This window comes from Sceloporus occidentalis, unplaced genomic scaffold (assembly GCF_023333645.1).
Source record: "Sceloporus occidentalis isolate IW3139 unplaced genomic scaffold, rSceOcc1.0.p SCAF_1, whole genome shotgun sequence".
Lineage (NCBI taxonomy): Eukaryota > Metazoa > Chordata > Lepidosauria > Squamata > Phrynosomatidae > Sceloporus > Sceloporus occidentalis.
In genome coordinates, this window is record NW_028316981.1 from 135470723 (window position 1) to 135497484 (window position 26762).

The following is a 26762-nucleotide window of genomic DNA, read 5'->3' on the forward strand; positions in this document are numbered from 1 at the left end:
AAGAGATTCCACCTCAACATTAGGAGGAACTTCCTGACCAGTGTTGCCAATCAGCCTTGAAGGAAATCCCCCTGAAAATCCCCAAAACGCCCCCAAATTCCCCAGGACATCTGGATCAGGGGTTGGACATCCGGCTCAAGGGGCGGGACTTCCAGGTCAAAGGACCACAAAGCACTATGGGAAGGCAAAAGGGAGTGGGGACTTCTGGGTCCGCCATTTTTTGGGGGGTGAGAACTTCCAGGTCGGCCATTTTTTGGGCGGGAAAGGCATTTTTGGTCATTTTGGGGGGATGGGAAGTGAAATAATTCCCTATAAACAGAAAGGCTTTTAATTCCCCAACTGAAAGGTGTAATTCCCCAGAAATTGCCCATAAATTTTTAATAGCCAAAAATTCACTGGAAAGGCCTTTTTTACCCAGAAATCGGGAAATTCCAAGGAAATTGGCAACACTGTTCCTGACAGTAAGGGCTGTTTGACACTGGAACACACTCCCTCAAAGAGTGGTGGAGCCTCCCTCCTTAGAGGTTTTTAAAGAGAGGTTGGATGGCCATCTGTTGGGGATGCTTTGATTGAGAGTTCCTGCATGGCAGAATGGGGTTGGACTGGATGGCTCTTGTGGTCTCTTACAACTCTATGATTTTATGATTTTATGACATTAAGATTTCACAGTCCGATCATCCTTATGTCCAGGTTTTAGGATGCTACCTGAGATTTTGAGGAATTGCTAAAATACTCTGAGGTTGCATCCACACTTCAGAAAGAATCCATTTTGACACCACTTTAACTGCCATGGTGCAATACTATGGAATTCTGGAGATGGTAGTTTGGTGGGTCACAAGTATCTAACTACCATTCCCAGAATTCCATAGCATTGGAACATGGCAGTTAAAGTGGTGTTAAGTGTTGATGTCTGAAAGCAGATGTGTGCCTTCTGTGCTACATCATGAACCTTGTCCCTTAACAAGAGACCAGTGTCAGTGGCTACTAATATCATAGAATCATAGAGTTGGAAGAGACCACAAGGGCCATTCAGTCCAACTCCCTATTCTCTGGAGCAGCAGAAAACAAGCTTGCTCCCTCCTCAATATGACATCCCTTCAAATATTTAAACAGGGCTGTCATATCACCTCTTAACCCTCTCTTCTCCAAACTAAACATCCCCAGCTCCCTAAGTCATTCCTCATAGGACATGGTTTCCAGACCCTTCGCCATTTTAGTCGCCCTCCTTTGGACACGCTCCAGTTTCTCAATGTCCTTTTTGAATTGAATGCATTCTTTGATGGACTGTAAGTGTAAGAATGCAAGAAGAGCCCAGCTAGATCAGATCAGAGGTGAGTCTAGTCCAGAGGCCTATTTCCAGGAATGGCTAGCAGAAACCTTTGGAAATCAGTCCCTTTTTTCTGGTTCCCTCCGAAGCATGGAGATTACATAAAGTCATCAATATGTATGTGACTTTAATGTTCTTTACTTTGGTGTTGACACAGCATTCAACAATTAGTTCAGTGGATCTGTTCCAGTTGGGACAGCCTTCAGGACCACTCATTGTCTGTATTTTGAGAGACCCTGGAAAGTTTGGAGAAGCAGATACTGGTATCTTTTATAAATCTTTAGAGGGGAAAATATGTGTATAACTCCATGCAGCAGCTTTAGAGGTGCATTGTAGAATATACAACCTGCTTTTTCTTGGATGCTAAAGGGCTTTCAGTGCCATTGTGGCCTAGCGGTTTGAGCTCTGGACTGACTAGAATCTAGAGGGTTTGAATTCTGGCTTGACCATGGAAACCCACTGAGTGACCCTGAGCAAGTCATACTCTCTCAGTCTTAGAGGATAGCAATGGCAAACTTCTCTGAAGAAACTTTGCCAAGAAAACCCCATGATAGGGTCACCATAAGTCAGGAAGGGCTTGAAGGCATACAACAAGGCCATTCCCTTCTCTTTTTGTGTCATCGTTTTAGATCCAAAAAACACTGCAGAAATACTGTATATGGCCTGTTACAGACAGCCAAAATAAATCTGCTTCGAGCCACAGTGGAGGTATGGTGTTTGAATGATGCATGTGTCGTAAGAGTCCAGAAGCCACACCAAAGCCACGCTCCAGTCCTTAGGGCTGGAGCATGGCTTTGGTGCGACTTCTGGACTCTTAGGACTCATGCATCATTGAAACACCATACCTCCACTGTGACTCGAAGCAGATTTATTTTGGCTGTCTGTAACAGGCCTCTAGTATACTCATCTATAAGTCTAAAAATGTATGCCCCAAAATTGACCCCCAAATCCTAGGCTGATTTATTTATAGGTCAGCAGGGTAATGTGCATGGCAGCTCTTTCAGATTTCCTCATGCAGTTTCTTTCTGTCCTGAGCCATCTCAAGAGTCCTTGGTGGCTGATTGATTGCTGAAGCCTTGGACTGATTGCTTCTTCTCTCTTGCCCCTCATTTTACACTCCCCCTATCTACGGGTCATATCAAAATCCATAATTTTTGTCCCAACACTTGCCCTCGACTTATACAGGAGATTGATCTATAGTTGAGTATATACGATAACCCAGTGCCACTGCTTTAACTGCCCTGATTTGATGCTAGGGAATTCTGGGAACTGTAGTTTTGGGAGCCCTTTAGCTTTCTCTGTCAGAGCTCTGATGCCACAATAAACTACAGTTCCCAGGATTCCCTAGCACTGAGCCAGGGCAGTTAAAGCAATCTGGATGATTTCTGCAGTATATTTTGTTCTTTAGACTGTAAACCTGAGGGCAGGGAACTGTCCAATTAATAATCGAAAGATCTAGCTGTGTTAGTCTGTAGAATCAGTATGTAGCTGAGGGATCTTGTGGCTCCTTTGAGACTCACTGAAAGAAAGAAAGAAAGAAAGGTGGCAGTAGGAGCTTTCCTAGACTTCAGTCTACTTCCTTAGATGATCCAAATGCTTCTGAGGAAGTAGAGTGTTTTGTGGGTTTCTTGGCCTATGTGGCCGTGTTCTCTAAGGGTTTCTTCCCGACGATTTCTCTGAGGATGCCAGCCACAGATGCTGGCCAAACGTCAGAAACAAACTCTTCCAGAACACGGCCACACAGCCTGAAAGACCTACCCGCCCCCCACAAAAAGCTATGGGTGCCAGCCGTGAAAGCCTTCCACCTCGGAAGCAGCAGACTGTGAAAGCTCATGCTACCAATTTATTTCTTCCAGGCGCCCCAAGATTCAGACTCCGTAAACCGCTCTGGGCGCATTTCTGAAGAGCGGGGCATATTCAATACAATACATTTAAAGATTGACATAATAACAAGAACGACAACAACAGAGGGCCTGTGGGCGGCGTCTTTCTATGTACGACTTTCAGGCCGGGGCTGATTCCCTCAGGGCCTTGAGAGGCCCACCACCAGCCAGCCCCCTCCAGGCGCGGCGCCTCCTCCTCCTCCTCCTCCTCGGAGAGGGCGCACGGGGCCCGCCTTCTATCTTCTAGGCGAGGCCGAGGCCTGTAACGCGGCCTCAGTCGTGGGCCTTGGCAACCAGCGGAGCCAAAGTGCAGCTACGCGAGAGAGGGGCGGGCGGGCGCGCGGGCGCGGTGCATGGCGGGAAACGCCCTCGCTGGAGGGAGCCGCCATTTTGTCTGTGTCCCTCTCCGCCTCCTCCGCCGCTGTGTGTTCCTTGGCCGGGGAGGGAAAGCGGTGGAGCCCCGCCGGGCCGAGAGAAGGAGACGGGCATCATGATTTCGGCCGCCCAGCTTCTGGACGAGCTGATGGGCCGGGACAGGAACCTGGCCCCGGATGAAAAGCGCAGCAACGTGCGCTGGGACCACGAGAGCGTGAGTGGCGCGGGCTCCGGGCCTGAGGGCGGCGGGCTGGGTTGCTTTCGGGGAGGAAGGCGGGCAGGAGGAGGGGGGCTGGGCTGCTCGGGGAAGCGGGTTGGGCTGGAGGCTGGCGAGGGTCCGGAGCGATGGCGGGGAAAGGGACTCCAGGAGGCCGCCGCGGCCTTTGCAAACAAAGGAGGCCCGCACGGCGGAGGAGAAGGCGGGCCTGGGAAGAGCGGGGCAAGGAGAGGGCTTGCAAAGGCAGGCAGGAGCCACTTGGACAGCCCTTTCCCTCGGCGGAAGGGGCTGCTGGCCTCTTAGTGTGGTAGACTGCACCCATACTGGAGAAACAGTCCGTTCTGGCCCCTCTTTAACCGGAACGGCTCAGTGCTATGGAATTCTGGGAATGGTAGTTTGTTGCGTCCCCAGAATTCCAAAGCACTGAGCTGTTCCTGTTAAAGAGGGGCCAGAACGGATTGTTTCTCCAGTGTGGATGCAGCCGTGTAACGCGGGTCACTGCTGAGTATGAAGACATGGCACCGAGGCCAGAGCCGGGAAGATTTAAAACACTGTACCTGTTACAGATGATGGATTATGGGTTATTTTAACCAGAACTGAGCAGGGAGGCCGAGGACTGGGCAGGAAGCCTTCTTACTTCGGGCTCAGCATTGTTCCCAGTAGGAAATTCACCCAAATTACTGGGACCCCGAATTCAAAGCGAACCGATTTTTATAGCCTTTTGGACAAAGAAAACTACCAGTCACGTTTCACTGGTTCCATTGAATGAAACATTTGCACCCTTCCTGTAGACTGATCGGACATCCTAGCGCAGGCCTCTATCCCTCGGGGGTTAGCCATCAATCCCTCTTTTATCTATAGGTTTTGTTCCACTGCCCTCAAACTCTATGCAGCACTTGCTGTTATTTGGGTTGGAATCTTAAGTTAGGAGCCATTTCCAAGTGCTTTACAATCCATAAACAGAACATTTGACCTGGCCTACAAAACCCAGCCTTGCCCTATACTTCTCAGCACTACAATCTTCAGCTCCTGAGCAAGTGAAATTCTGAATTTTAACCACTATTCTGCCACATACTGAAGCAGAAATGTTTTTGAAAGGTAGGTATGGTGCTGCAGAACTAATTCCAGCTTGAGGCCGCTTCAACTGCCCTGGCTCAGTGCTAGGGAATTGTGGGGGTTATTACTGTCATTATTATGATTACATTTATTTATATCCTGCCCATCTTTGAAGACTGGAACTCAGGGTGACTTACAACATTTCAAAAACGCCATACAGTTAAAACATACAAAAATAGTATATTAAAATTCTAGTTTGTTGTGTCACCTGATCTCTCTGGCAGAGAAAGCTCAATGTCTTACAAAACTCCAGTTCCCAGAATTCTCTAGCATTGAGCCAGGACAGTTGAAGCGTTATGAAACTGGATTGTTTCTGCAGTTTGTTTTGAATCTATCAGAGAGGAACATATTACTGTACAAGTTACTGAGATGGAGTGGTACCTTCAAATAGGTTCTCTTGATTGTCCCCATCCTTACTTTGGATGAGGGATGGCCGGCTTTAGATGGTCTTCTTGCTAAAAAACCTCAGTGCGTGGTCAGGATCACAGCTGTTTACGTATATTCATGGAACACACAGTGTTAGATGTTTGAAAATAAAACTAAACATACGTTTTTGCATCTAGAAAAGGTGGACAGCAAGAAAAACTGCATGCAGCCCGGGCAAAGGGTGTACCTATCTCTTTAGTACTCACATAGGATCCCCCTAGTATGTGGGCTTCTTTACTAATGTATTGAAGATGGGTAATGTCTCTACTTGCTTATAAATTTTCAGCACCATAATCTCTATATGCATCAATTCAAAAGTGGGCCCCATTCAGTTTATGGGGCTTATTCTAGACAAATGGGTAAAATATTTTTCCTTTAAGTGTCATACTAAATAATTTGAATTAGTAGTACTGAGGCGTTGTCACTCGTGAGCTGGAATTCAGATTGGGGCACCCTCACATGTCCCTTACATGTCTCTCGTAATCTGATTGTGAAGTAGTATCCAAAGCCCCCTTCCCATTTTACTATAAAGTCCAAAAGCTGCCCCATACAGGCAATCTGGACCCAAGCAGGACACACAGCCAGAAGCACTGAGACCTCTGAAGGATCTCAGCACTGACATCATTGTTACGTATCGAGCTACAGAAGGGGTAGTCAAAAATTATTCATTGAAGCGTGCATAACCTATATGAGGTGGCTTTGGGCCTTTAAAGTAAGTTGGGGATGGTATGATCAGATTCCAAAACATAAGTATACTTGAATATGGATCACAATGTTGTTGGGCAAGTAGTCTTCAGAGTTGTATGCAGTTGGTTCAGATTTGTTTGTATAAATCTGATTTATACTAGTAATTGGTTTGCGATAAATGTTTAGACTTGTTCTAGTTTCATTTTGATAAACTACATTTTAGAATAACGGGGGAATATCAGGAAAACAGAACATTATTTTTTCAAGATTATATTTTCTGCTAGTTCTTTTAACTGGAAGTCATTTGAGAAGGACATAAGAATGTTTCTTGGCATGTTTCTTTTTGTTAAGAAAGATCACAAGATCTGTACACCTCAACAGTAGTTTCCTTTCCATTAGATGAGGTAGGACTCTGTGCATCATGTCCTTCGAAGAGTTGTTAATACTTCAGCAGTTCAATTAATGCAGACATTTGGGATGTGGAAAAAAACATTCCAAGCAGATCCTCTTCTAGTTAGAAAAACAGTGAGACATTTGAACTGAACCAGATATAACTCCAAAATATTGCTTAGCTATTTCATTCTTAAACATACATAGAATCATAGAGTTGGAAAAGACCCCAATAACGTCAATAACATTTCTTTCAGCAAACTTATGGTTCCTGAGTTTTCAAATGTTGTAATTCTGTTGTCTTTGATTTGTCCGATTTTAAATTGATGTTCTGATAATTTTTATATTTATCATTTTGTTATTTTAAAACCTCAAAGTTGGCATCTTGTATAACATTCCATAATTTATTGGGTGTATTGAAGAAATACAGTACTTTCATTCATCTTAATTCGCCCAGCAGTCCACTCTGAGTTGATATTTCATCAAGCCATCCATCATAATTCCCAAGTTCCTTTTTTTGATCAGTTACTACAGCACAGATCCCAAAGTTGGCATCTTGTATAACATTCCATAATTTAGTAACACGTTTTTCCCGTTAAGGTACACCACTATACACTTGCTTGCAGTGAGTTACAGTGTGTCCGTGTCATATGCGGGTTTGAGCATATGCTATTAATATTATTTATTCATTTATCTTGCTCCTCCCCCCCCCCCCCCCACACACACACACTTTGATTGCCTTAAGTATTCTTTGCATACAGCTTTTGCTCAAAAAAGACTGAAGTCAATATGGAATGTATAGAGTAGGGTGTCACATTTAAAGAGCCACCAACAGTGTTACCAATTATAATTAGGGCTGGGGAGTAGTGGTGATTTTGGAGTTACTCCTTGTCCTACTCTGGAGTAAGATTTTTAAAAAATGTTACTCCTACTGCTTCTGTAAAAACCTTTTACTCCTTTTACTCCTACTTTCCAGCCCTGGGGGAAATCCCAGGTTGCTTTGCAAGGCTGGTGTGTGTGTGTGTGTGTGTGTGTGTAAGTAAGTGTCTCTCTTTGCCTCCCTGTCTCTTCCCCAGTGCAATATAATAAAATTGTTTTTTGGTGTTTACATGTGCAATATAATAACAGGAATAAGGAGTAACAAATTATATTTGTTACTACTCCTACTCTTGTAAAAACCTCTTAGACCTTTACTCCTTACTCTTACTCCCCAGCCCCGGTTATAATATATAGATGTGTAATTCCAAAATGAAGTTCATGAAACTAGTATTTTCTGTCGTGTAAGACGACCCCCAATTTTTCCAGATAAAATATAGAGTTTGGGATATACTCACTGTATAAGACTACCCCTCTTCCAATGCACACCAAATAAAAATGAAAAAAAAAACCCATCAGATTTGATTTCAATATGGTAATTTTAATTCAAATGTTTATGACATGCCGGTACTTAGCAGGAAAACTTGTTGTATACAAAGCCTGCTTGGATTGGTTAGCTCTCCCTGCTTGCCCAGCCCTCCCTGTCTCCAAGACTATCAGAGCGGTAGCACAAACACGGCTCTTTTTTCCATACCCCAGGCGTCCCAGACGCCTGCAGCTTGCTCCACCCTTCACTTACACCTTCCCAATAAGGTGCCCCGTCACCTCGTCATTGGGACCATGTTAAGTCACTTCTTTCCACAAATCCTGGTTAGTGGATTTTCTTCTACCGTACTTGTACAGCGCCACCATTGCTGCTTTCATACGGTCACTGCATACAGAGGGGATGCGGCCATTTTTTAGCTTCCCCCACCATATGCGGCGACCGCAGATTCTCCTGTCCGGCTCGGAAGTTTCAGCACCCGCCCTATAAGACAACACCCCCACGTATAAGATGACACCCAACTTTTGAGAAGATGTTCCTGGGTTAAAAAGTAGTCTTATACACCAGAAAATACAGTAGTTGTGCCTCTTCATCTTTAAACTGTTTGTAAAGAAAACAACTGAGTGATACTCAATAAAGTTCTGAAGGGATGAGAAGGATACATTCAGAGAAAGGTGGCTGCAGTGAGGAGCAAAACGTGTCTGCAGATGTGAATAAGTATGTCATCCCTTCAGAACATCTTCAGCTCCTGCTGGGTTGCTTTCTTCACAGATAGCGATGAGTTGTGAAGTAAAGACACAATGAGCTCTGTTCATATTTCTTATTACATTCACAAATTAGATTGGATTCAACCCATTAGTTACAATAATAGTTTGTGAAGATACTTTTAAGTTTTTAGATAAATGATTGGTGGCTATTGGGCTAGCAGTGAGCTTTGCTTACTCCTTCATGACACTTCCATGTAATTTAGCAATTTCAGCCCTTGGAACACCAGACGTCACTATGAATTCATTTGAGATTTGCAAAATATAATTCTCTCAGTTAAAACACACCCACATTCATTTTGGACAGCCAAATAGTGTCCTGTACTTGAGAACAACATTTAAGGCTTGATGCTCAGTGAGACAGCAAGTGTAAAGCATTCCAAGATCCTTAATGGCTAGGAGATCTCAGACTATATAAATACAGCAAAAATGCTGCAGGCATTATTATGGATCAGGCAAGGTTGGTAGAAATTCTAGCTGTTGAAGAAAGAGAAAATTGCACCATTCTTTTATACTTTTGTCTTTCTAGAGATAAGGTGTAGGAAACAGAACTCTAAAAAAAAACTGTTGTTCTTCCCTGTCAGGTTTGTAAATACTACCTTTGTGGATTTTGTCCAGCTGAATTATTCACGAATACACGTTCTGACTTGGGTAAGTATGTGTGTTTTTTATGTTGTAGCAGATAGGAAGCTGAGGGTTACTGCTGAGGGCTACTGCTTGTGGTTTGGGGTGTTAATGTCTTTAAAAACTGTTGTTGTCATGTATCTTTTTAGAATAAACTGTCTCTTTGTTATTAAGAAGGCTCAAAAACCTTAACTATCATGTTCGTAGCTAATTATATTCTAAGCTAAGAATTCCAGTTGCATCAAATCTAGCATTTGATTTACTAAGTATCAAAATATAGATGTTTTTGCTCTTGGAAATACTTTTTAAGAATACAGTGGGCCCTTCACATTCACTGAGGTTAGGGGCACATGAAAGTGAAAAAAACTGCAAATAAAAAAACTGGTTTTTTGTTTTGTTTTTACTTTAGAGAACCTCTCGGAATCTCCATCCTCCAGCACAGCTCTATGGTCACCTTTTGCCAGAAAATGACTATAGAATCAATATGCAAGACTTACAGATGCCTAGAGAAGTGTTCTTTCTAGGTATCTCTAGGTCTTCCTGCATCACCTGTGGTGGACATTAACAATAGGGTCACAGTGGAGGACCTAGAGATTCCTAAAGTGAACATATTAATTCCTAGAGAGAACATATTAATCAAATCAGTGAATAATCAAAGCCACAAATGGTGAGGGCCAACTTTAGTTTTGTAATCTTTCCTTTTATTGATAGATTTCCTCCACAGCCAATTCAGTCTCTTAGATTTAATGGTCTTTTACTTTTATATTAGATCAAACCACAGACTTAGAGCCTAGTCAGTGTTGTACCAGCATACAGATTTATAATGTGGCTCATACCAAAATTTCACTAATGCATATGTGCAGGATGGTGACACTAAGGAGAATCTATCATAGGGTTTTCTTGGCAAGTTTCTTCAGAGGGGGTTCGCCATTGCCATCCTATAAGGCTGAGAGAGGGTGATCTGCCCAGGGTCACCCAATGGGTTAGTATGCCTGAGTGGGGAATCAAACTCTCATCTCCAGAGTCATAGTCCAACACTTAAACTACGACCCCATGTTGGCTCACTCAGTGTATATGCACATGGTTCTAAAACTGTTCAAATTTTTTCAGCTTGTTTTTAAGCTCTAAAATTGTTTAATATCTTTTTAGATTGTTTGAACTTTTAAAATTGTTTTAAATGTTGTAGTCTCCTTCATTTAATTTTAATTCTACCTTGCCCTGAGCTACTGTGATACAGGATGGGATATAAATATTTTAATCAATAAACCGCTACAATACGCTGGCTCTTAATGGCAGTGCCAGTACCAAGTTGAAAATCAAGATTTTGGAAAACAAGTGGTTGGCCTGACTGTTTCCTTTTTTGGTTTTTAAAAGATTCACTTCACAGCTTTGATTTCTAAACATTCATAGCTACATTTTTGGTAGCTTTAATACATGTTGCAAGGGTATAGTATACTTGTTCTTTAGCTGTCACTAATTCTGTACAAAGTTGCAGAAATATATGTGATACCAAGTATGTTCAGAGGTTTGTGGAAGTAAGCCTTTTTGCCTTATTCCTGGAAAGAACTTGAATCTTTTTCGTTTTGTGGCATGTTCATTCTTACATTTAACATCCACTTGTGTTCTGTATAGTATCAGTAGACTATTGATTACAGGTGTTCTAGTGTAATGTCAGTTACATCATAACAATCAAAATTTTTAGATGTTAAGATGTGCAGGGCTATACAGTGGTATTCCTGCTCTCTAATTTACCTTATGGGAAGAGAGCTTTGAAGTTTGTCTTAAAATATTCCAATAAAGTATTTGAATTTATTATCCTTTTTATTTCTAGGCCCATGTGAAAAAATTCATGATGAAAATCTCAGAAAACAGTGAGTACATCTAATTATAGTTTTTAAGTAGCTAGTAAATATAACTAAACACCAGTAGATACATTTAAATGATATAAAAATGTTAGTCTTTATTGAAACAGCTCCTAAACTCTTGTGACATACTGATATAGATTCAGGTCTATATCAGTTTCTCTTGTGCTTTGGCTGTACAATGATTGACATTTAATTACAAAGTTGTTTGTTTTGTTTGTTTGTTTTTCCATTGACAGGTATGAGAAGAGTTCTCGGTTCATGAAAGTAGGCTATGAAAGGGAATTCCTTCGTTATTTACAGAGCTTGCTTGCAGAGGTCGAACGTCGAATTCGAAGAGGCCATGCTCGTTTAGCATTGTCTCAGAATCAGCAATCCTCAGGTGTAAGTATATAAGGAGATGTATGTATGTTTTCTTGTAAGTTGGATTTAAAATAGGAAATATTTACAGATTTACCCAATGATTATAGCATGCTTGAGACATTTCATAAGAAGAAAACTTAACTAATGATTCAAAAGATATTGGATGTCGTGCTGCTTTTCTAGCTTCTTGTAACTTTACAAACATGGAAAATAGAAGCAGGCTGCATAAGCCATGGTAATATGTCAAGCACATTATGTTTATTTAATTGTTCTGAAGCATCTAAACATAGCAGAATTATTTAGGCTTTAGTCTTTTACCCAGTTACCTCAGAGTAAGTTTTTAAGAACTTAGTGGGGTTTACATCTGACTACAAATGCATAGCATTGCAATATTAATTTGCAAACTCTTTTGTAGAGAGTGGAAATTTAATATTCTTGTATATTAAAAACTTACTGCAGAGTTACATCTTCTATTATTTTTTTAGCATGAGTAGTGTGATAGACAGAGGTAAACAAAGAAGATCTGTGCATTGTTTTATTGATTTCCTTTACATGGTTACTGATAACTTTGTTTTAATATTTAGCAAGCAGCAGGACCTACTGGTAAAAATGAAGAGAAGATTCAAGTTTTAACTGACAAAATCGATGTACTACTACAGCAGGTAAAGATTTCTTGAATATCACAGAAATGTTCAGAAACCTGGATTAAAGCACTGTAATAGCTTCCCCCCCTCTTTACTAGATTGAAGAACTGGGTTCTGAAGGAAAAGTAGAAGAGGCTCAAGGAATGATGAAGCTTGTCGAACAGTTAAAAGAAGAAAGAGAGTTGCTCAGGTCCACAACTTCAGTAAGTACACCACAGGAACCCAACTGATTTTTAATAGCTAAAGGCCACAAGACATAAATCAATCATGATGCTTTCGCAATGCCTTGTAATTCAGTTAATTATAAAAAAAAAGTTTTGTACTTGTCCTTTAAATCTTTTCATTCTTTACAAGTTGATTATTCTTAATCTCAACTTAATATTTAACTTGCAAAATAATTTAATAAAGTAATGATTACATTTTCAAGACTAGTTTTCACTAGCGAGGAAACATCTATATAAAGTATCTAGCAGCTAGCATTGCAGCAGAGTCAGGGCTGTGCTATCTGCTAGAAGAACAGAACTTACTGCTGATCATAGCCAGGTTTCTTCCTATTCAGGACCTTCATTTTCCTCATCAATGAGGGATATAAGGCAGTACCAGCCTTTGGTGTGTCACCAGTGATGGGCTGACACCTGTGAGTCAACCCCAAAGTGGTGATGCTAAAAGATGTCACCACTGTGAGGAGACATAGATCAAAGGCACTACCGCTTCTTAGATTGGAGAATAGATACAGTCCATGGGTGTGAGGCATGGTCTGGTAAAACCAAGCCATTTACAGAGAGAATGTAAATTGACTGTTGAGGCTACCCCCAGAGTCTTTGGGTGAGAGCCAGGGATTGAAAGGAAGAATTAAGGTTACTAAGGTTAGAGCCAAGTACTATGTTTAATCATAATGCCTTATTCAATCATCTCCGTTGCATAGGAGGAGGAGGCATTGCATTACAATAGTTCCACTTCTGTCTGCATTCCAGGTCCTTGACAGTAACTCTACTGGATGCTTCTTAAGCCTCACTACCATTGAGCCATGGAATGCCACAGGATTCCATCTTGACTCTCATGTTGTTCACTGTCTCAGCCACTAGGGAAGGTCATAAAGAGATTTGGGTTGGAGTGCTGGCAGTACGCTGATTGCATTGAGCTCTACTTTTGTTTGTTGTTGGATTTGCCTGGATGTGGCCATGTAAACCAATTTTTAATCCCAGGAGGATTGTGTCTTATTGGTTCTCAGGTCCAGATTTGGCTAACTTACCTAACTTGGACGGTGTTGCACCTCTTGAGCTGTGTAGCTTGGAAGTACTCTTAGATCCATCTTTGTCACTAGAGACTCAGGTGGGCTATTTGGCTGGCAGTGCTTGAGGCCAGCTTTAAGTTATTGGCTAGCTACAGCCTTTCTTGGACAAGGATAACTTACCCATAGTAGTCCATGCACTGCTGACTTCCTGAATTTTCTGTAGTAAAACTCTTACATGGGGCTGCCCTTGAAAATGACTTGGAAACTTCAGCTAGTGCAAACATCAGAAGCTAGACTGCTAACTGGAACATCATATAAAAACCATATAACCTTGGTTTTAAAAAGGTTTTCACTGGCTACTAATATGTTTCTAGTCCAAAATCAAGTTGATGGTAATAATAATTAAAGCTCTAAATGGCTTGGGATCTCATTGCATGAAGGAGTGCCTCTCCTTGAATACCCCTGAGACCCTGTGTCCCATCATTCAGGACAATATATTGTGAGAAGATGCAGGAGAGGGCCTTCTCTGATGTGGCACCCCACTTACAGAATAGTTTCCCCTCAATAGTCTGATTAGCCCCATTGTTGTCATTCTGGCACCAATTGAACATGTGGCTCTTCACTAAAGCCTTTGGGATGTAATTACGTAATGGTTTTACACAAACCCTCACACGTACATGATTTTTAACATTTTAAACTATTTTAATTGCCTTAAATTTTTTAATGGTTTACATTGTCTTAAATTAGTCAGGTTGGTTTTATTGTACACTGACCCGAGATCTTTAGCAACAGAGTGGGATTTGTTGTTGTTAGCTGTCCTTGAGTCAATCTCAGTCCATATAAATATTAAAATAAGTAAGATTTAAAAAGATTCTTTGCATTGATCCAATCTGAGTGTATCAAAACACTATGTAGCTTGTTTTAAGTATCTTGAATTTAGACAGGATTCAAAGATATAGCTGTGTTAGTCTGTAGAGTCAGTATGTAGAGCGATTTTTTAGCACCTTTGAGACTAAGTGAAAGAAAGAAGTTGGAAGCATGAGCTTTCCTAGACTTCAGTCTACTTCCTCAGATGCATTTAGTGGAGTGGAAACCAGGGACAGATATATATATATGCCATTGGTATGTGAGAATGTGCATTCAAATTCAAAATCCACTGTTTATGGAAATGAAGTAGCAAGTCCAGTTTTAACTATGGTCGTTAGTGAACAAAGACATTGGGAACTGGCCATTGTGTATGGAAATGAACAGGCATGACCAGTTTCGCTTTGAAAACTAGCTTGTAGGTGGGAAAAATAGATGAGTGTACGACACCCCCCTAAAGATGGGGTTAGTTAGTGTTGAAATGTGTGTCGTGAGCCAGGAAGCCATTATCCCTGTTCAATTCATTGCTGAGGAGCTGTTGTTTATATGTATGAATTCCAATTCTGCTGTTTTTCTTTCCAATCTACCTTTTGTTCAAGGGCCAATGTTCTGATGTCTGAGATGAAATGCCCAGGGTGATTGAAATGTTCCGCCACCAGTTTTTGTGTAGTTCCATTCCTAATGTCTGATTTATGTACATTTATACTCTGGCACAGGGACTGGCCTGTTTGCCCAATGTGGAGTGGTCAGTGTAGGACGCCCCCATTCTCCAGGGGGCGTCTTACAGTCATCTGTTCTTCCCACCTACTGGCTAGTTTCCAAAGCCAAAGTGGTCTTCATTTCCATATACATTCCATATAGATTTCCTCTTCATTTCCATTTACATTGGACAGTTCCCAATGTCTTTGTTCACTAACAACCTTAGTTAAAACTGGACTAGCTTCTTCATTCCCATACACAAAGGATTTTGAATTTGAATGGACATTTTCACATATCAATGGCAGGTTTCCACTCCACTAAATGCATCTGAGGAAGTAGACTGAAGTCTAGGAAAGCTCATGCTTCCAACTTCTTTCTTTCAGTTAGTCTCAAAGGTTCTACAAGATCTTTCTACATATTGAATTTAGATAATATTTTGCAGTATGGCTGTGTGCTGTTCAGTGGTGGGGGGTGGGTAATTGGAGCACTATGTCAGCCTTATGTGTAAATTATGATGGCATGGTAAACTTTCACTGCATAAAGTAGACAAGTAATGGCAAACTTGTTAAGGTCCGAATGCCCAAACTAAAAGGTCTTCCGGCACCGGGTGTTACCCAGTGCTGGGGGTGGGACTTCTGCCCTCCGGGGCAGGACTTCCAGGGCAGTTCTTCCACCGCCCTCCTGGGCCTTCAGATGCCTCTCAAGAGACAGCTAAAGGCCTTGGGAAGTGAGGGGGAAGAAGAGGCCGCCTCTTCCTCCCCCCCATGCTATCTTCTCCTCCTTCCCCCCTAGTCTCCCCAGGCCTTCGGCTGTCTCTGAGAGGCAACTGGAGGCCGGGGAGGGTCAGGAAGGAGGAGAAACAGGCGCACGCCTCTTCCTCCTCATTTCCCCGTCACGTACCGGGGGAAATGGCATCACATGCCATAGGTTTGCCATCACAGATGTAGACTTATATGAAGTGCCCAGTGAGACAGCTTTGTTTAAACAGCAAACCCTAATGTCTAATCACAAAATACTTCTCAGATTCAATTGAGCTTTAGAAATGAGATTGCAACTTGACATGAGTTGCTTAAGTAGTTTATCCAAAGTCCCACTTCAGAACCAGTTATTTGGATCTTTGGATTAATGCCTTAGCCAGTTCTTGCTACATCAGAATGTAGCCTGAAAAGCTGAAAACATTTGTGAAAGAAAGAAGTCATGCCTTCCATCCATGTTTTTGTACCATGCAACTTCACAAAATAGAATTAAAACAGATTTTGAAAAAGACTTTGGAATTACTGCAGCCCAGATCTCTTTGGATTTACCAACATGAGTATGAAATAAAGTTTTCCCCTCATCTCCTATCTTGATTCTTACAGTAAGCGAAAATGCCTTGAGTAGGGAAACCCTCTTCCATTAGGGGTTGCAGTGCTCTGGTGTCATTCTGTCTTTCCAAAAAGTTTGCTTAGTGTCCTGGTCATATTCTTTGCAAATGGATTTCTAGTGAGATTTTTTTTTTAATTACAGCATCTTCACATTGAAATACAAATGCATTTAGGTGGGCCCTTTTATCTGTTTTGCTGGATTGAGAATAATTCTTGGAGTCACCATATTGTAAACCAAATCTGGAACAGAAATGAGAAAAACATTTCAAAGTTATTCCCTTTTTTAAATAAGTGTCTTTTCTTTACAGACAATTGAAAGCTTTGCAGCCCAGGAAAAGCAGATGGAAGTTTGTGAAGTCTGTGGAGCTTTTTTAATTGTTGGAGATGCACAGTCCAGAGTAGATGATCATTTGATGGGAAAACAGCATATGGGTTATGCTAAAATTAAAGCTACAGTAGAAGAATTAAAGGTATGTTAAACCTCAGTGTGTTTTTAAAAAATTAAAGGAAACATGCTGTATATGCTAGTAAACATTATCATTATTAAATTAATTAATTCTTTTTAATGTACGTTGTTTTTTGTTTTTAATTGTATTGTTTTTTAATACTGTGAAGTCCCGGTCCTGGAAAAAGAGCAGGATATATGCAAATGGAAGTACCGTGGGCCGTCCACATGGGCTGGGGCACAGGACCCCCATGAAAGTGGAAAACTTGCAAATAAAAAAAACAATATGGGTTGTTGTTTTTTTACCTGAGAGAACACTTCTGTAAGATTCTTTAGGTCCTCCAGCGCAACTCTGTGTTCAACATCAACTGAAACTTGTCCATAAAATCAAACTAGAGAACATTAAAAATGCCTATAGGAGTGCTTTCTCTAGAATTTCTTGGGGATAGTCTGCACTGGCCAAATACAGCTGCTTCCAGCTGCTTTGTAGTTAGGGTGTTCAGACAACACATGAAATGAAACCAGGTAGAAAGTGAAAGGAAGCTATGCTCTGGAGCAAAAAACTGGAGCAAAAAGAAGCTGGGATACGCCATCTCAAGGTGGAAAATATGCATCATCTCACCAGCATATAAACAGCCCAGCACCAGTATGGGACTGTGGCAAACCAAAAATGTGATTGTCGATAATGCTATGGATGTAATTACAACATACACAAACCAGACAGTCCAACAAAGGGGCATGGGGTGAAGAGAGGTCAAGGGGACATGTATGGGGGCTTCCATGATTGCACTTTGCCAATGTATCCCTGGGCACACCAATGCACTGTACAAGCAGTGCGTTGCACTTGCGACTGTGTGGCCGATCATACAGGTTGGTATCCAGTGGAATGGCATGTGAGTGGGAAGAGGGAAGTTATTGGAGGTTGCAGACGGTGTGTTTATGCAATGGAGGCTATACATAGTGGGGCGGCGACAAAACAACAACTGCAGTGCGGCTTGACGCTGCATGGTGCGGAACAGCCCATGGGTGTTTGACCACCTTGGGAACGGGCTGTGCAGACAGTGGGGTTTTGACCTGCTTTTAGAAAACCAAGGATAGAGCCACTTTTTCCTGCCCGTCTGCTCCGGCCCTAGGCCCTCTGGTGTGATTCTCTGGCAGCTTCCAGAAGAGTCTGGAGCACCTGGAGATTCCTAGATAGAACATCCCAATTATATCTGCAAACAATCAGATCTGCAAAAGTCAGAGCAACAATACTTAGAACTTTGTGACACCAAAGAGAATAGCACAGCTAACATTGTTCAATATAGTTGGTCCTCTGTATCCATGGATTCAACCATCCACAGCTTGAAAAGCTTGATTTTGCCATTTATATAAAGGACATCATTTTACTACCTCATTGTATAGTGGAGCCTAGCCTTACGAGAGAGATCCATTCCGGACACCCCCCCCTCCCCCATGTAAGGCAAGTCCCTTGTAAACTCAAGCTCCATTCAATAGAATGGGGCTTGTGTTGTGGCGGTTTGGTGCACATGCTATTCATTTAATGCCAGCGCGGCTTCCACGTAAACAGGAAGCCACATATGGTGTGTGTGGAGTGGGTGAACTGTATATAACTGGATGTGAGCATCCATGGATTTTGGTATGCACAGGGGCGGGATGGTGGGGTGTCCTAGAACCAAACCCCAGCAGATACCAAGGTTACCAGTGGGCTACCTATGGAGGAAATAATGGCTTATTGTTTTTTTGTTAACATTACACAAAGACTAAATCTTTTATAGTTATATTACTAATATATAAACTATTAATACTATAAACTATTTATAAGGAATTGAAAATCAATAGTAAACCAGGATGTAACACACCTTCCTCTCCCCCCCCCCCCCCCCCAATATGAGGCAAGAAAGCAATTGTATACAAATAACTGAATATAGGTTTTCAAATGTTGAGGGCCTGCTGTGTATTGAATAATGAAAGACCAAAATTGGTATTATTCTGTGAAATTAGTAAAAAGAATTGAGTTGTGTCACATCAATAATGTATGTATTTTGATGTATAAAATGTGTCCTGATGACCTGGGTTTTTTTTAAAACACACAACATTTCCTGTAACCTTTGTGGAATTCTGTCCATTTTAAGGAGAAATTAAGAAAAAGAACAGAAGAGCCTGAACGTGATGATCGGTTAAAAAAAGAGAAGCTAGAACGAGAAGAAAGAGAGAGGGAGCGTGAAAGGGAAGAAAAAGAAAGAAAGAGGCGACGTGAGGAAGAAGAAAAGGAAAAAGAGAGAGCTCGTGACAGAGAGAGACGAAAGAGAAGTCGTTCACGAAGCAGACATTCAAGCAGAACCTCTGACAGGAGAGGTAGTCGATCAAGGGACCATAAAAGATCCAGAAGCAAAGACAGAAGACGAAGCCGGTATTTATTTAGGAAGTGATATGAATTAATTTGTGTTTATTGATTACTGCCTTGCCTTTTAGAAATAGAATACAAAGTTTGTTAATAACTTGTTAAAGCTTTTTCTGATGGCTATCATTTTAAAAAAAATGTTTAGAAGTCGAGATCGACGCAGAAGCCGAAGCCATGATAGGTCAAACAGAAAACACAGATCACGAAGCAGGGAGAGAAAGCGGTCAAAGAGCCGGGATCGGAAATCTTACAAGCACAGAAGCAAAAGTAGAGAGCGAGAACAAGACAGGAAATCTAAGGAAAAAGGTTAGTCGATATGAATGATACGAAAATTCTCTGCTGTGCCATGGTCCCTCAGTTTGGGGGTGGGGGTACCTTTTTTTCCAGGCTCTTCTTGAATTTCAGTCCATGTGTTGTAGCATTTTAGATGTGCAGTCCCTGCATTCCAGGTAGATGTTGCAGGATTAAATGAGCTGCCCCCATTTTTATCTTCCATGAGATTTAATAATTTGTGTCTGTTCAATTGAGTATTCTTTTGGTGCCTAGCACACAACGTTAACAATCCTAACTATATGAATTGGTATGATATGTCTTGTTTTTTTAAAGAGGTGTTATTTTGACTTGGGAGATAGGCTACTCTTTTGCATTCTCATATTCCTTCTCTTCACTTGCTTTTTATTGTTTCTATTTTTCATCCTTACCTAAATGTTTGATAATTTAAGAATTTTGTAATAGTCTAATCAAAGTAGGTTCTTAATTTTTTAGATCGTTCTTGAAATATCTTCATTAAAAACTGTGTTAGCAAATATGACAGATTTCCTTTTGTTGGAAACTTTTGGTATCTGTTCATTACTGAAATTTCCTCTGACCAAGAATAACATGGAGTCCAAATAAAATAAAGTTCCGTAATAGCTTTGTCTTAAGTTTCCTACATGTCTGTTTAGATGACGAATACATATCTATCTTAAGGTGGCTGGAAATGTTTGAGGGGTAAAAATATGAGTTAATTGATGATTTTCCTTTGGGATAGGTTTGATCAGTTCTTTTGTTACAAGCCCTTTCTCAAACCGATATAGAACATGACCTCTATTTCACATGGTCTTATTCACTTCCTGCTTTCTAAACTATTCTGTTTGGATTGTTGGGGACTTCCTCTTGGTCACTTACAGTGCAGTGCTGTCCATGTCTACTGAGAAGTAAGTCTCATTGAGTTAAAAGAAGCATGTTCCTTAGTCAGTGTCAAGGACTTGCCTCATTAGTGAAGAACAGGGTTCCGCAATCATGTTCAATAAAATGTTCTGAAGGAAATGAAAGGAAAATTTGTACCCTTTCTTTGTATTGTGATTTCCCCCCTGTTGTCACAGTTTATTCAAACTTCTCTTCCCCAAATTTTGAGGATATTTCACAAAAACCTATGTAGTTTCATTAGTGTGCAAAATTCTGGGTCTTTTTATTGCTTGATGGCAGTATGGTGTAACTAGGTATTATAATCATGGCCTTAATCAGATTCAGTTCTGTCACTGGCCTGTAGAAACTGTATTCATTTGGTATGTGTGTTGCATATTTATTTTGCTAAATTGTATTCCTGCCTGCTCAGGAAATTAATAGTGAACCTCCTAAAATTATGGTGAATAAGACCAGATTAATGGGAATGATTTTGTGTATGGATACTACTTTAGGTTGTACCATCAGTGGAGGTTGCACACTTATTACACTGTCAGTTGCCTCTAGAAGGACCCCAGTGACACAAAATATAGATCATGTTTTTATAGTTATTGCAAAAATAGTCAGTTTATTATCACTGAGGATATGCATTGAAACCGCTTTGTTTTGCTTCATTGTCCTATTTGCAGTGCATTTTTCTTGAACACACAAGCACCTAACAGAATTAATTTTCTGTGTCATCGTAAAGTACTTCACAGTTTAATGGAATAAAATGTTACATGTTTAAACAAGAGACAGAGGAGATAACTGTCCCAGCACTTTTAGATTTCAGAATATGCAGTTCATTCCAAGAGTAATTAAATGTGTGAAACCTTCACCAGTTTTGTGACTCAGCTACTTTGCATAAATGGGGTGGTGAAGTAGGTTTTTAAAACTACTGTCTGTAATTTTTTCCCCTTTCCTTCCTATAAACGTCCTGTTGTGGTTCCACTTACTCGAAAAAAGTTACTTCTTTTTATATTGCCTTAGCCTTATGCAAAACACCAGTCATTGTCAAGCAGCTGTTTGAATATTTATCCTAACTGCAGGTTCCTTATTTTTTTTCTTTTCAATTTTACATGTTTTGGGCAAAGTCAGTTTATTATACACAGACTTTACTGAAGAAAGCATCCATGAACATAAGTGCAAAAATGAGGAACTGAAATTTTAAAGTAAATTCCACTTGTGCCCTCCTCAAATTGGAACCTCATGATAAAATCTCCATTTAAGAGGCTAGTATTATAAGCAGAACAAATGAAAACAGGCAATCATTGTGGAGATGTGTTCATACCTATGAGCAAATCAATTCCATTATTTTGGTAATAAAACTTGTTTTCCTCTGTCCCTGCTCTGACCCTGTCCAATGAAACCCAGGAATTTATCATTCTTAGTGGTCACAATCAATGGCTTCATCTGAAGTGCAGAAATAATCCAGTTTGACACCACTTTAACTACCACAGCTCAGTGCTGTGGAATTCCGAGAACTAGTTTTATGAGATATTTTGCCAATTTTATCAGAGAGCTCTGGTGCCACAACAAACTACAATTCCCAGAATTCCATTCCTTTGAGGTATGGCAGTTAAAGCAGTGTCAAATTGGATTATTTCTGCAGGGCAGATTTAGCCCTAATCACCTGAATAGATAGGCATCCCAGCATCAGCTGTGCACATATGATCACAAAATAATTTTTAAGGAATATGCAAAGGAAACTTACTACATGCAGACAGTCTGCTTTTTTAAAAGTTTATCCAATATTTAAGTAGATTTCAAGAATGATTATCATCAAATGAAAGATACACTACAATGAAGTAAGACTCTGGCAGTTGTCATAGTATAGGCTCATCTTTCAACCCATAGGTTAATAAATATTTTATAGTTGCCGAAAGAAAACACCCTCTTTCCCTCACCTGTCCAATTTTAAAGCATCTTTAAAGTGCTTCCACAAGAATCTATACACTGCCCATTTATAGGGCTGTTGAGCTCTATCGTATCTACATAGGACAGAAGATAAGCTTATTGGACTGACTGCTAGTCCTCTGCGGGGCAAAAAGACTGCTGTTCCTCAGTGGATCTACATGTGAATCGTCGATGCCTAATAAAGCAAAAATGGAAGACTTTCAAAAAGGTCAGTTAGTGCAACCTACCCAGGCAATTATCACACAGAGCAGACACTTAAGAGTTCCAAAGTTAAATGGACTTCTGTGGCTGATTCTCTCTAGGTTTCATATAGTGGGTGTTTTCCTGTGCATTTTTCCAGATTTTTGTTTGTTATCTGTTTAATGAAATTGTTTTAGGTTCCTGGCAGCAGGAATTGAAGGCTTCTTAGAAGTACCTATTTGCTCCTGTGGATGGCCAGAAACTTAATATTACCATGCTTTTATATACTCATCACCCAAGTAGCTTTGAGACTCTCCTCTTCTTTACAGTTCTGATTTGCTTTTTCCTTAAATAAATTCATTCAAAACAGCTAGTTGGATGCTTAGGCAAGAACATTTGTTCACCATACTTGCTAGAGAAATACCTAGTGTACTGTCATTATGCCATGTACAATTAATATAGGAAAAGTTCATTTAATGGGTCATAACCAGATAAAATCTCCCGTGTGAAAACTCTGCTCACTATGCTAGCCTGTGCATTAGGTATAAGACAGATACATTTAAAATAATATGCAAGACCGACTGACTTTCAGATCTCTTTCTACTAGTTTCTCTGGCTTTCCTATGTGGGTGGCATGTAAATACACTTGTTCAGACTCCCTTCTGCTGCTTGCCATTTATTTAGATAGGTTGCTGTCCTCCTGTGGATGATGATTCCCATTCAACTATTATATTAACATGGGTCCTGTGCAAGGAGAAAGGTGGGATATAAATAAATAAAATTTGGGTTCAAATAAATTTACTACATTCATAACTTTTAATTGTTTGACATGTGAAAATAAGCTGCAGATTTGCCAGTAATGTGAAAATTTGCAAATCTATTACTGCTTTGAAGGCTACTTTTTTCTCTTCCCCTAGTCCTGGATTGTTAAACATCAATCTAATACTACATGCACATAGACTGCTTTTCTCCCTTCTTGGCAGTGGTGGCAAATAGGGAGACAACCCCCAACTGCTGGTGATGTGATGTGATGGGCATAGCAGGCAAATGAAGGTAAAACATGTGGGAGGGGCTTTGAAGGACAGTGAGGATAAGCAGTTGCTGCGAGTTAAGCAGAGGATTTAAAGCTTTGGTCAAGTATAGAAAAAATTGACCAGAGTTGTTGACCATCAAATCTATATAAATGGCAGCTTCTTCCAGTACAAATTTTGTCATCCTGTTACAGTACAAAATTAAATCTACAGATTTTTTTTTTTAAAAAAACTACAGTACATAAGGACCTGACTTCTTCTATTTGCCTAGTAAAAAAAAGCAATAGTATTTTTAAAGGTTTTAAAGACATCTTAAATTCATTCAGACTGCTCTTAATCTCTGATAAAGATCTGGTTTGTACATATGGCTGTGTTAATCTTGATGCTAGGTAGTCATAGATATACATGTAGTTTGTAATTTTGGCCAGACCTTTCAAATAGGTAACTTTTCTTTGCAAAATATTTTAAGCAGTAGTTACTTGCCTTGATGTTATCCTGTCCCTTGCTCCTAGTTCTATTATTCAGATCTTACTCTTTCTGATAAAATTACTCTATTTTATACAGTATTAGCCTATAACTTTGATGTATAGTTTCCAATTTTACAGATATAGCTGATGGTCTCAGCACACGTGAAAAAGTGATGCCATGTGTGTATTTACTGTGAAGTCCATGGTCAATGTCTTCTTTCATGGCAGAAAAGAGGGGATCTGATGATAAAAAAAGTAGTGTGAAGTCCAGTAGCCGAGAAAAACAGAGTGAAGACACAAGCATGGACTCCAAGGAAGGCGATGCTAAGAATGAGGTCAATGGGACCAGTGAAGACATAAAATCTGAAGGTGACACTCAGTCCAATTAAAACTGATCTGATATGACCTCAGATCAGACAGAGGTAAGTGCATTATTTCAAACTTTGATTAGGGCTTTTTGTTACTGTTTAACAGTTCAGCGTAAGTATGTACAGATGAAGATGGAGCTAAGTCAAGTAAGAAGAGATACTAAAGCCACTTCTGAAGGAAAACACAGTGTAGCCCTGCAAAATCTTTTGAGGTACATTGTTTTGTATCGGCTATTTTGTAGCAGACTCATACCCCCATTAGTGTGCCTCTTGGGAACATATATGTAATTATAGTCACCATAGCAGTTAATTATCCTATTTTTTTTATTTTTAGGGGATTTGTTATCTTTTTTAACATTTGAACTGATTTTGTAATTAAGTCCATATTGTGTTGGTGCATCAGAAACATTTGCTTTAATACTTAATATTTGAGGCACATGTTGGACTATTTTGTTTTTATATAAACTGCTAGTATTTCTTTGTCAAGGATGTTTCTAGTTTTTTTGCTTTGCCTTGCATTCTAATGCAGTTTGTTCTGTAACTCGAGAGCCAGTAGCATTGGATTGATGGAAGTGTAGGGTTTATGAATAATTGCAGCTGACTACCATACCTCACACAGCGTTGGTGTTGTGAGCGGCCCATGAAAAGCCAAATTAAAAATCAAGGATTCAGTCAAACTAAGCAGGTACTCATGCCAGGTACTCCTTTCTCTACCCACATCCATGTTTGAATGCTGTTGCCTGTAATCTTTAAGCTTACTGTTGTGTGTTTTATTTACAAAAAGTGAAAAGGAATCTTTGTGCATATTTTGTGAAACTTGTTAACCTGATATTAACTTGACTGGCATTTTCTTTCAACTGTGTGTAGGGATGCAGTGCTGCCCAGAATTAGATATCTTTAAAGAGTATTAAATGCAATAAATACTACATAATAACCGCCTTGTTACATTCAATGCATTTCAAGTCTTTAAGAGGTATGTGTTTATAATTTCCTACTGTGTAGGAGAATTGCCAGGCAGCCATGGCACTCAGCAACCTATACTGGCTGATACCAGACTTGGGAGGCAAATGAAAATAAAGGCCAATGTCAGAAACACCCAATAGGTATATATAAACAGCACAAATGTATACAGTCAAATTGCTTAGATAAAGGAAACCCTTAGGTATAAATCACCTATCCATTTAAGATTTGTAAAGACATTCCTTTAAGGAATAAAAAAAATAAAAGCTAGCTGATTAATTTCCTTGTAACATAGTAAATTTTAGTTTCTAGTCAGTTACCATGCAGGCCTATGTATGTTTACTCAGAAGTAAGTTCCACTATATTCAGTGGGGCCTACTCCCACATAAATGTGCATAGTGTTGCAATCAGAATACTGATGTTGCACAGCTTCCATTCATTTCGATGGCACTTGCATTAGACCCCTGTGCAGGTCCAGCTGGAATGTGTAAAGGCTTCCCAACAGCACTGATTGGTGAATTGTAACGTCATGTTTATCCTTTATTACTGCCAAATACGTAGGGACTTTAGGTGTAGTGTATATGAGATAATTTTGAAGAGTTAAGTGGGCAGCAAACAATATTTAGGAGTGGCAAATGAAAGTAAATCTCTGTTCCCACTATCTGACTCGCTTTCCCCAACATTTTGCGTTATAGGACAACTGGGTGACAAGTCTGTGAAGAATCCAGAAGACTGCATAAAATGAAGATCTGCTTTAAAATGAGGTGAAAGAAAGCTGTAGTGGCATAGAAAAAATAAAGTTCAGTTAGATTTTTTTTAATAAAAATTAATTCAGGACTGTTGTGACCACTCAGAAAACAGAAAAGTTAATAATTAAACAAGCTACTGAAAAAGTCCTTTTACCATTTTTTTCCTATAAGACTTTTAAGATGATAAACCAACATAATCTGAACACATGGCTTGCTCAGTGTTTAATTGCAAGTTTTCATTCTTGAACTTCAAAAATGCAAGGATAAATGTTTAGTATTTGTGTGACTCAGACAAGAACAAATCCCATTTTTACAGTCAGGCTATACTTAGCTTCTTGATATATCCTAATGGAAATAAAAGTATCTAAATTTCTGTTACACATCCAATTGTCATTGAGTGTTTAATATTAAATAGACTTCTTTTCAAATAAATGTGTTCAGCTGCATTATTGTCTCTTTTTGTCCCTGATCCCAGTAAAAATGAGAGGTTTCATACTGCTCTCGACTAAAAATAACCATCCAAATTCTGCCCATCTAGTTTCCTTAACTTAAAAAAAATGAAGTATGTGATATTGCTACTGTTTTAGTTTGCTAATATGTTTCACAGCAGACAAGGTCCTAACCTTGTTAAGCTCCTCCTATTCGCTCCTGTAGGCAGGGACAATAAAAGACCGGCCGCTAGATAGGGAGGAGCTAACACCCCTGGGCCCTAGTCCTGCCTATGCTCCTAGCAGGATGTGTCTCTTCAAGCCAGCAAAGTTTTTCCTTTCTCTGAAAGCGGTTTGAGAGTTTTCTTGGCCTTCCCTTCTTCTCCTCTCTCCTGCCTTTCCCCCCCTTCC

General features: G+C 40.2%; 1 protein-coding gene across 11 annotated transcripts; it reads left to right on the plus strand.

Moving 5' to 3' along the window:
* Positions 1–3592: 3592 nt before the first annotated feature.
* On the plus strand, positions 3593–26314 carry LUC7L3 (LUC7 like 3 pre-mRNA splicing factor). Of its 11 annotated transcripts, XR_016282245.1 has the most exons (13): positions 3594–3799; positions 9130–9196; positions 11001–11040; positions 11271–11415; positions 11979–12056; positions 12137–12241; positions 16508–16669; positions 18780–19057; positions 19194–19354; positions 24075–24426; positions 24744–24899; positions 25217–25317; positions 25870–26311. XR_016282245.1 is itself a non-coding variant. In XM_089537349.1 (11 exons), exons 1-11 carry the CDS (start codon positions 3701–3703, stop codon positions 24500–24502), a joined length of 1458 nt encoding a protein of 485 aa, XP_089393475.1. In that variant the 5' UTR covers positions 3593–3700; the 3' UTR covers positions 24503–24733. The 11 variants fall into 11 exon arrangements, 4 of the variants coding, with proteins under 4 accessions (XP_089393475.1, XP_089393459.1, XP_089393455.1 ...); XR_016282238.1 differs by having other exon boundaries at positions 24744–25317; positions 25870–26314; XR_016282241.1 differs by having other exon boundaries at positions 24075–24268; positions 24744–25317; positions 25870–26313.
* Positions 26315–26762: the final 448 nt, after the last annotated feature.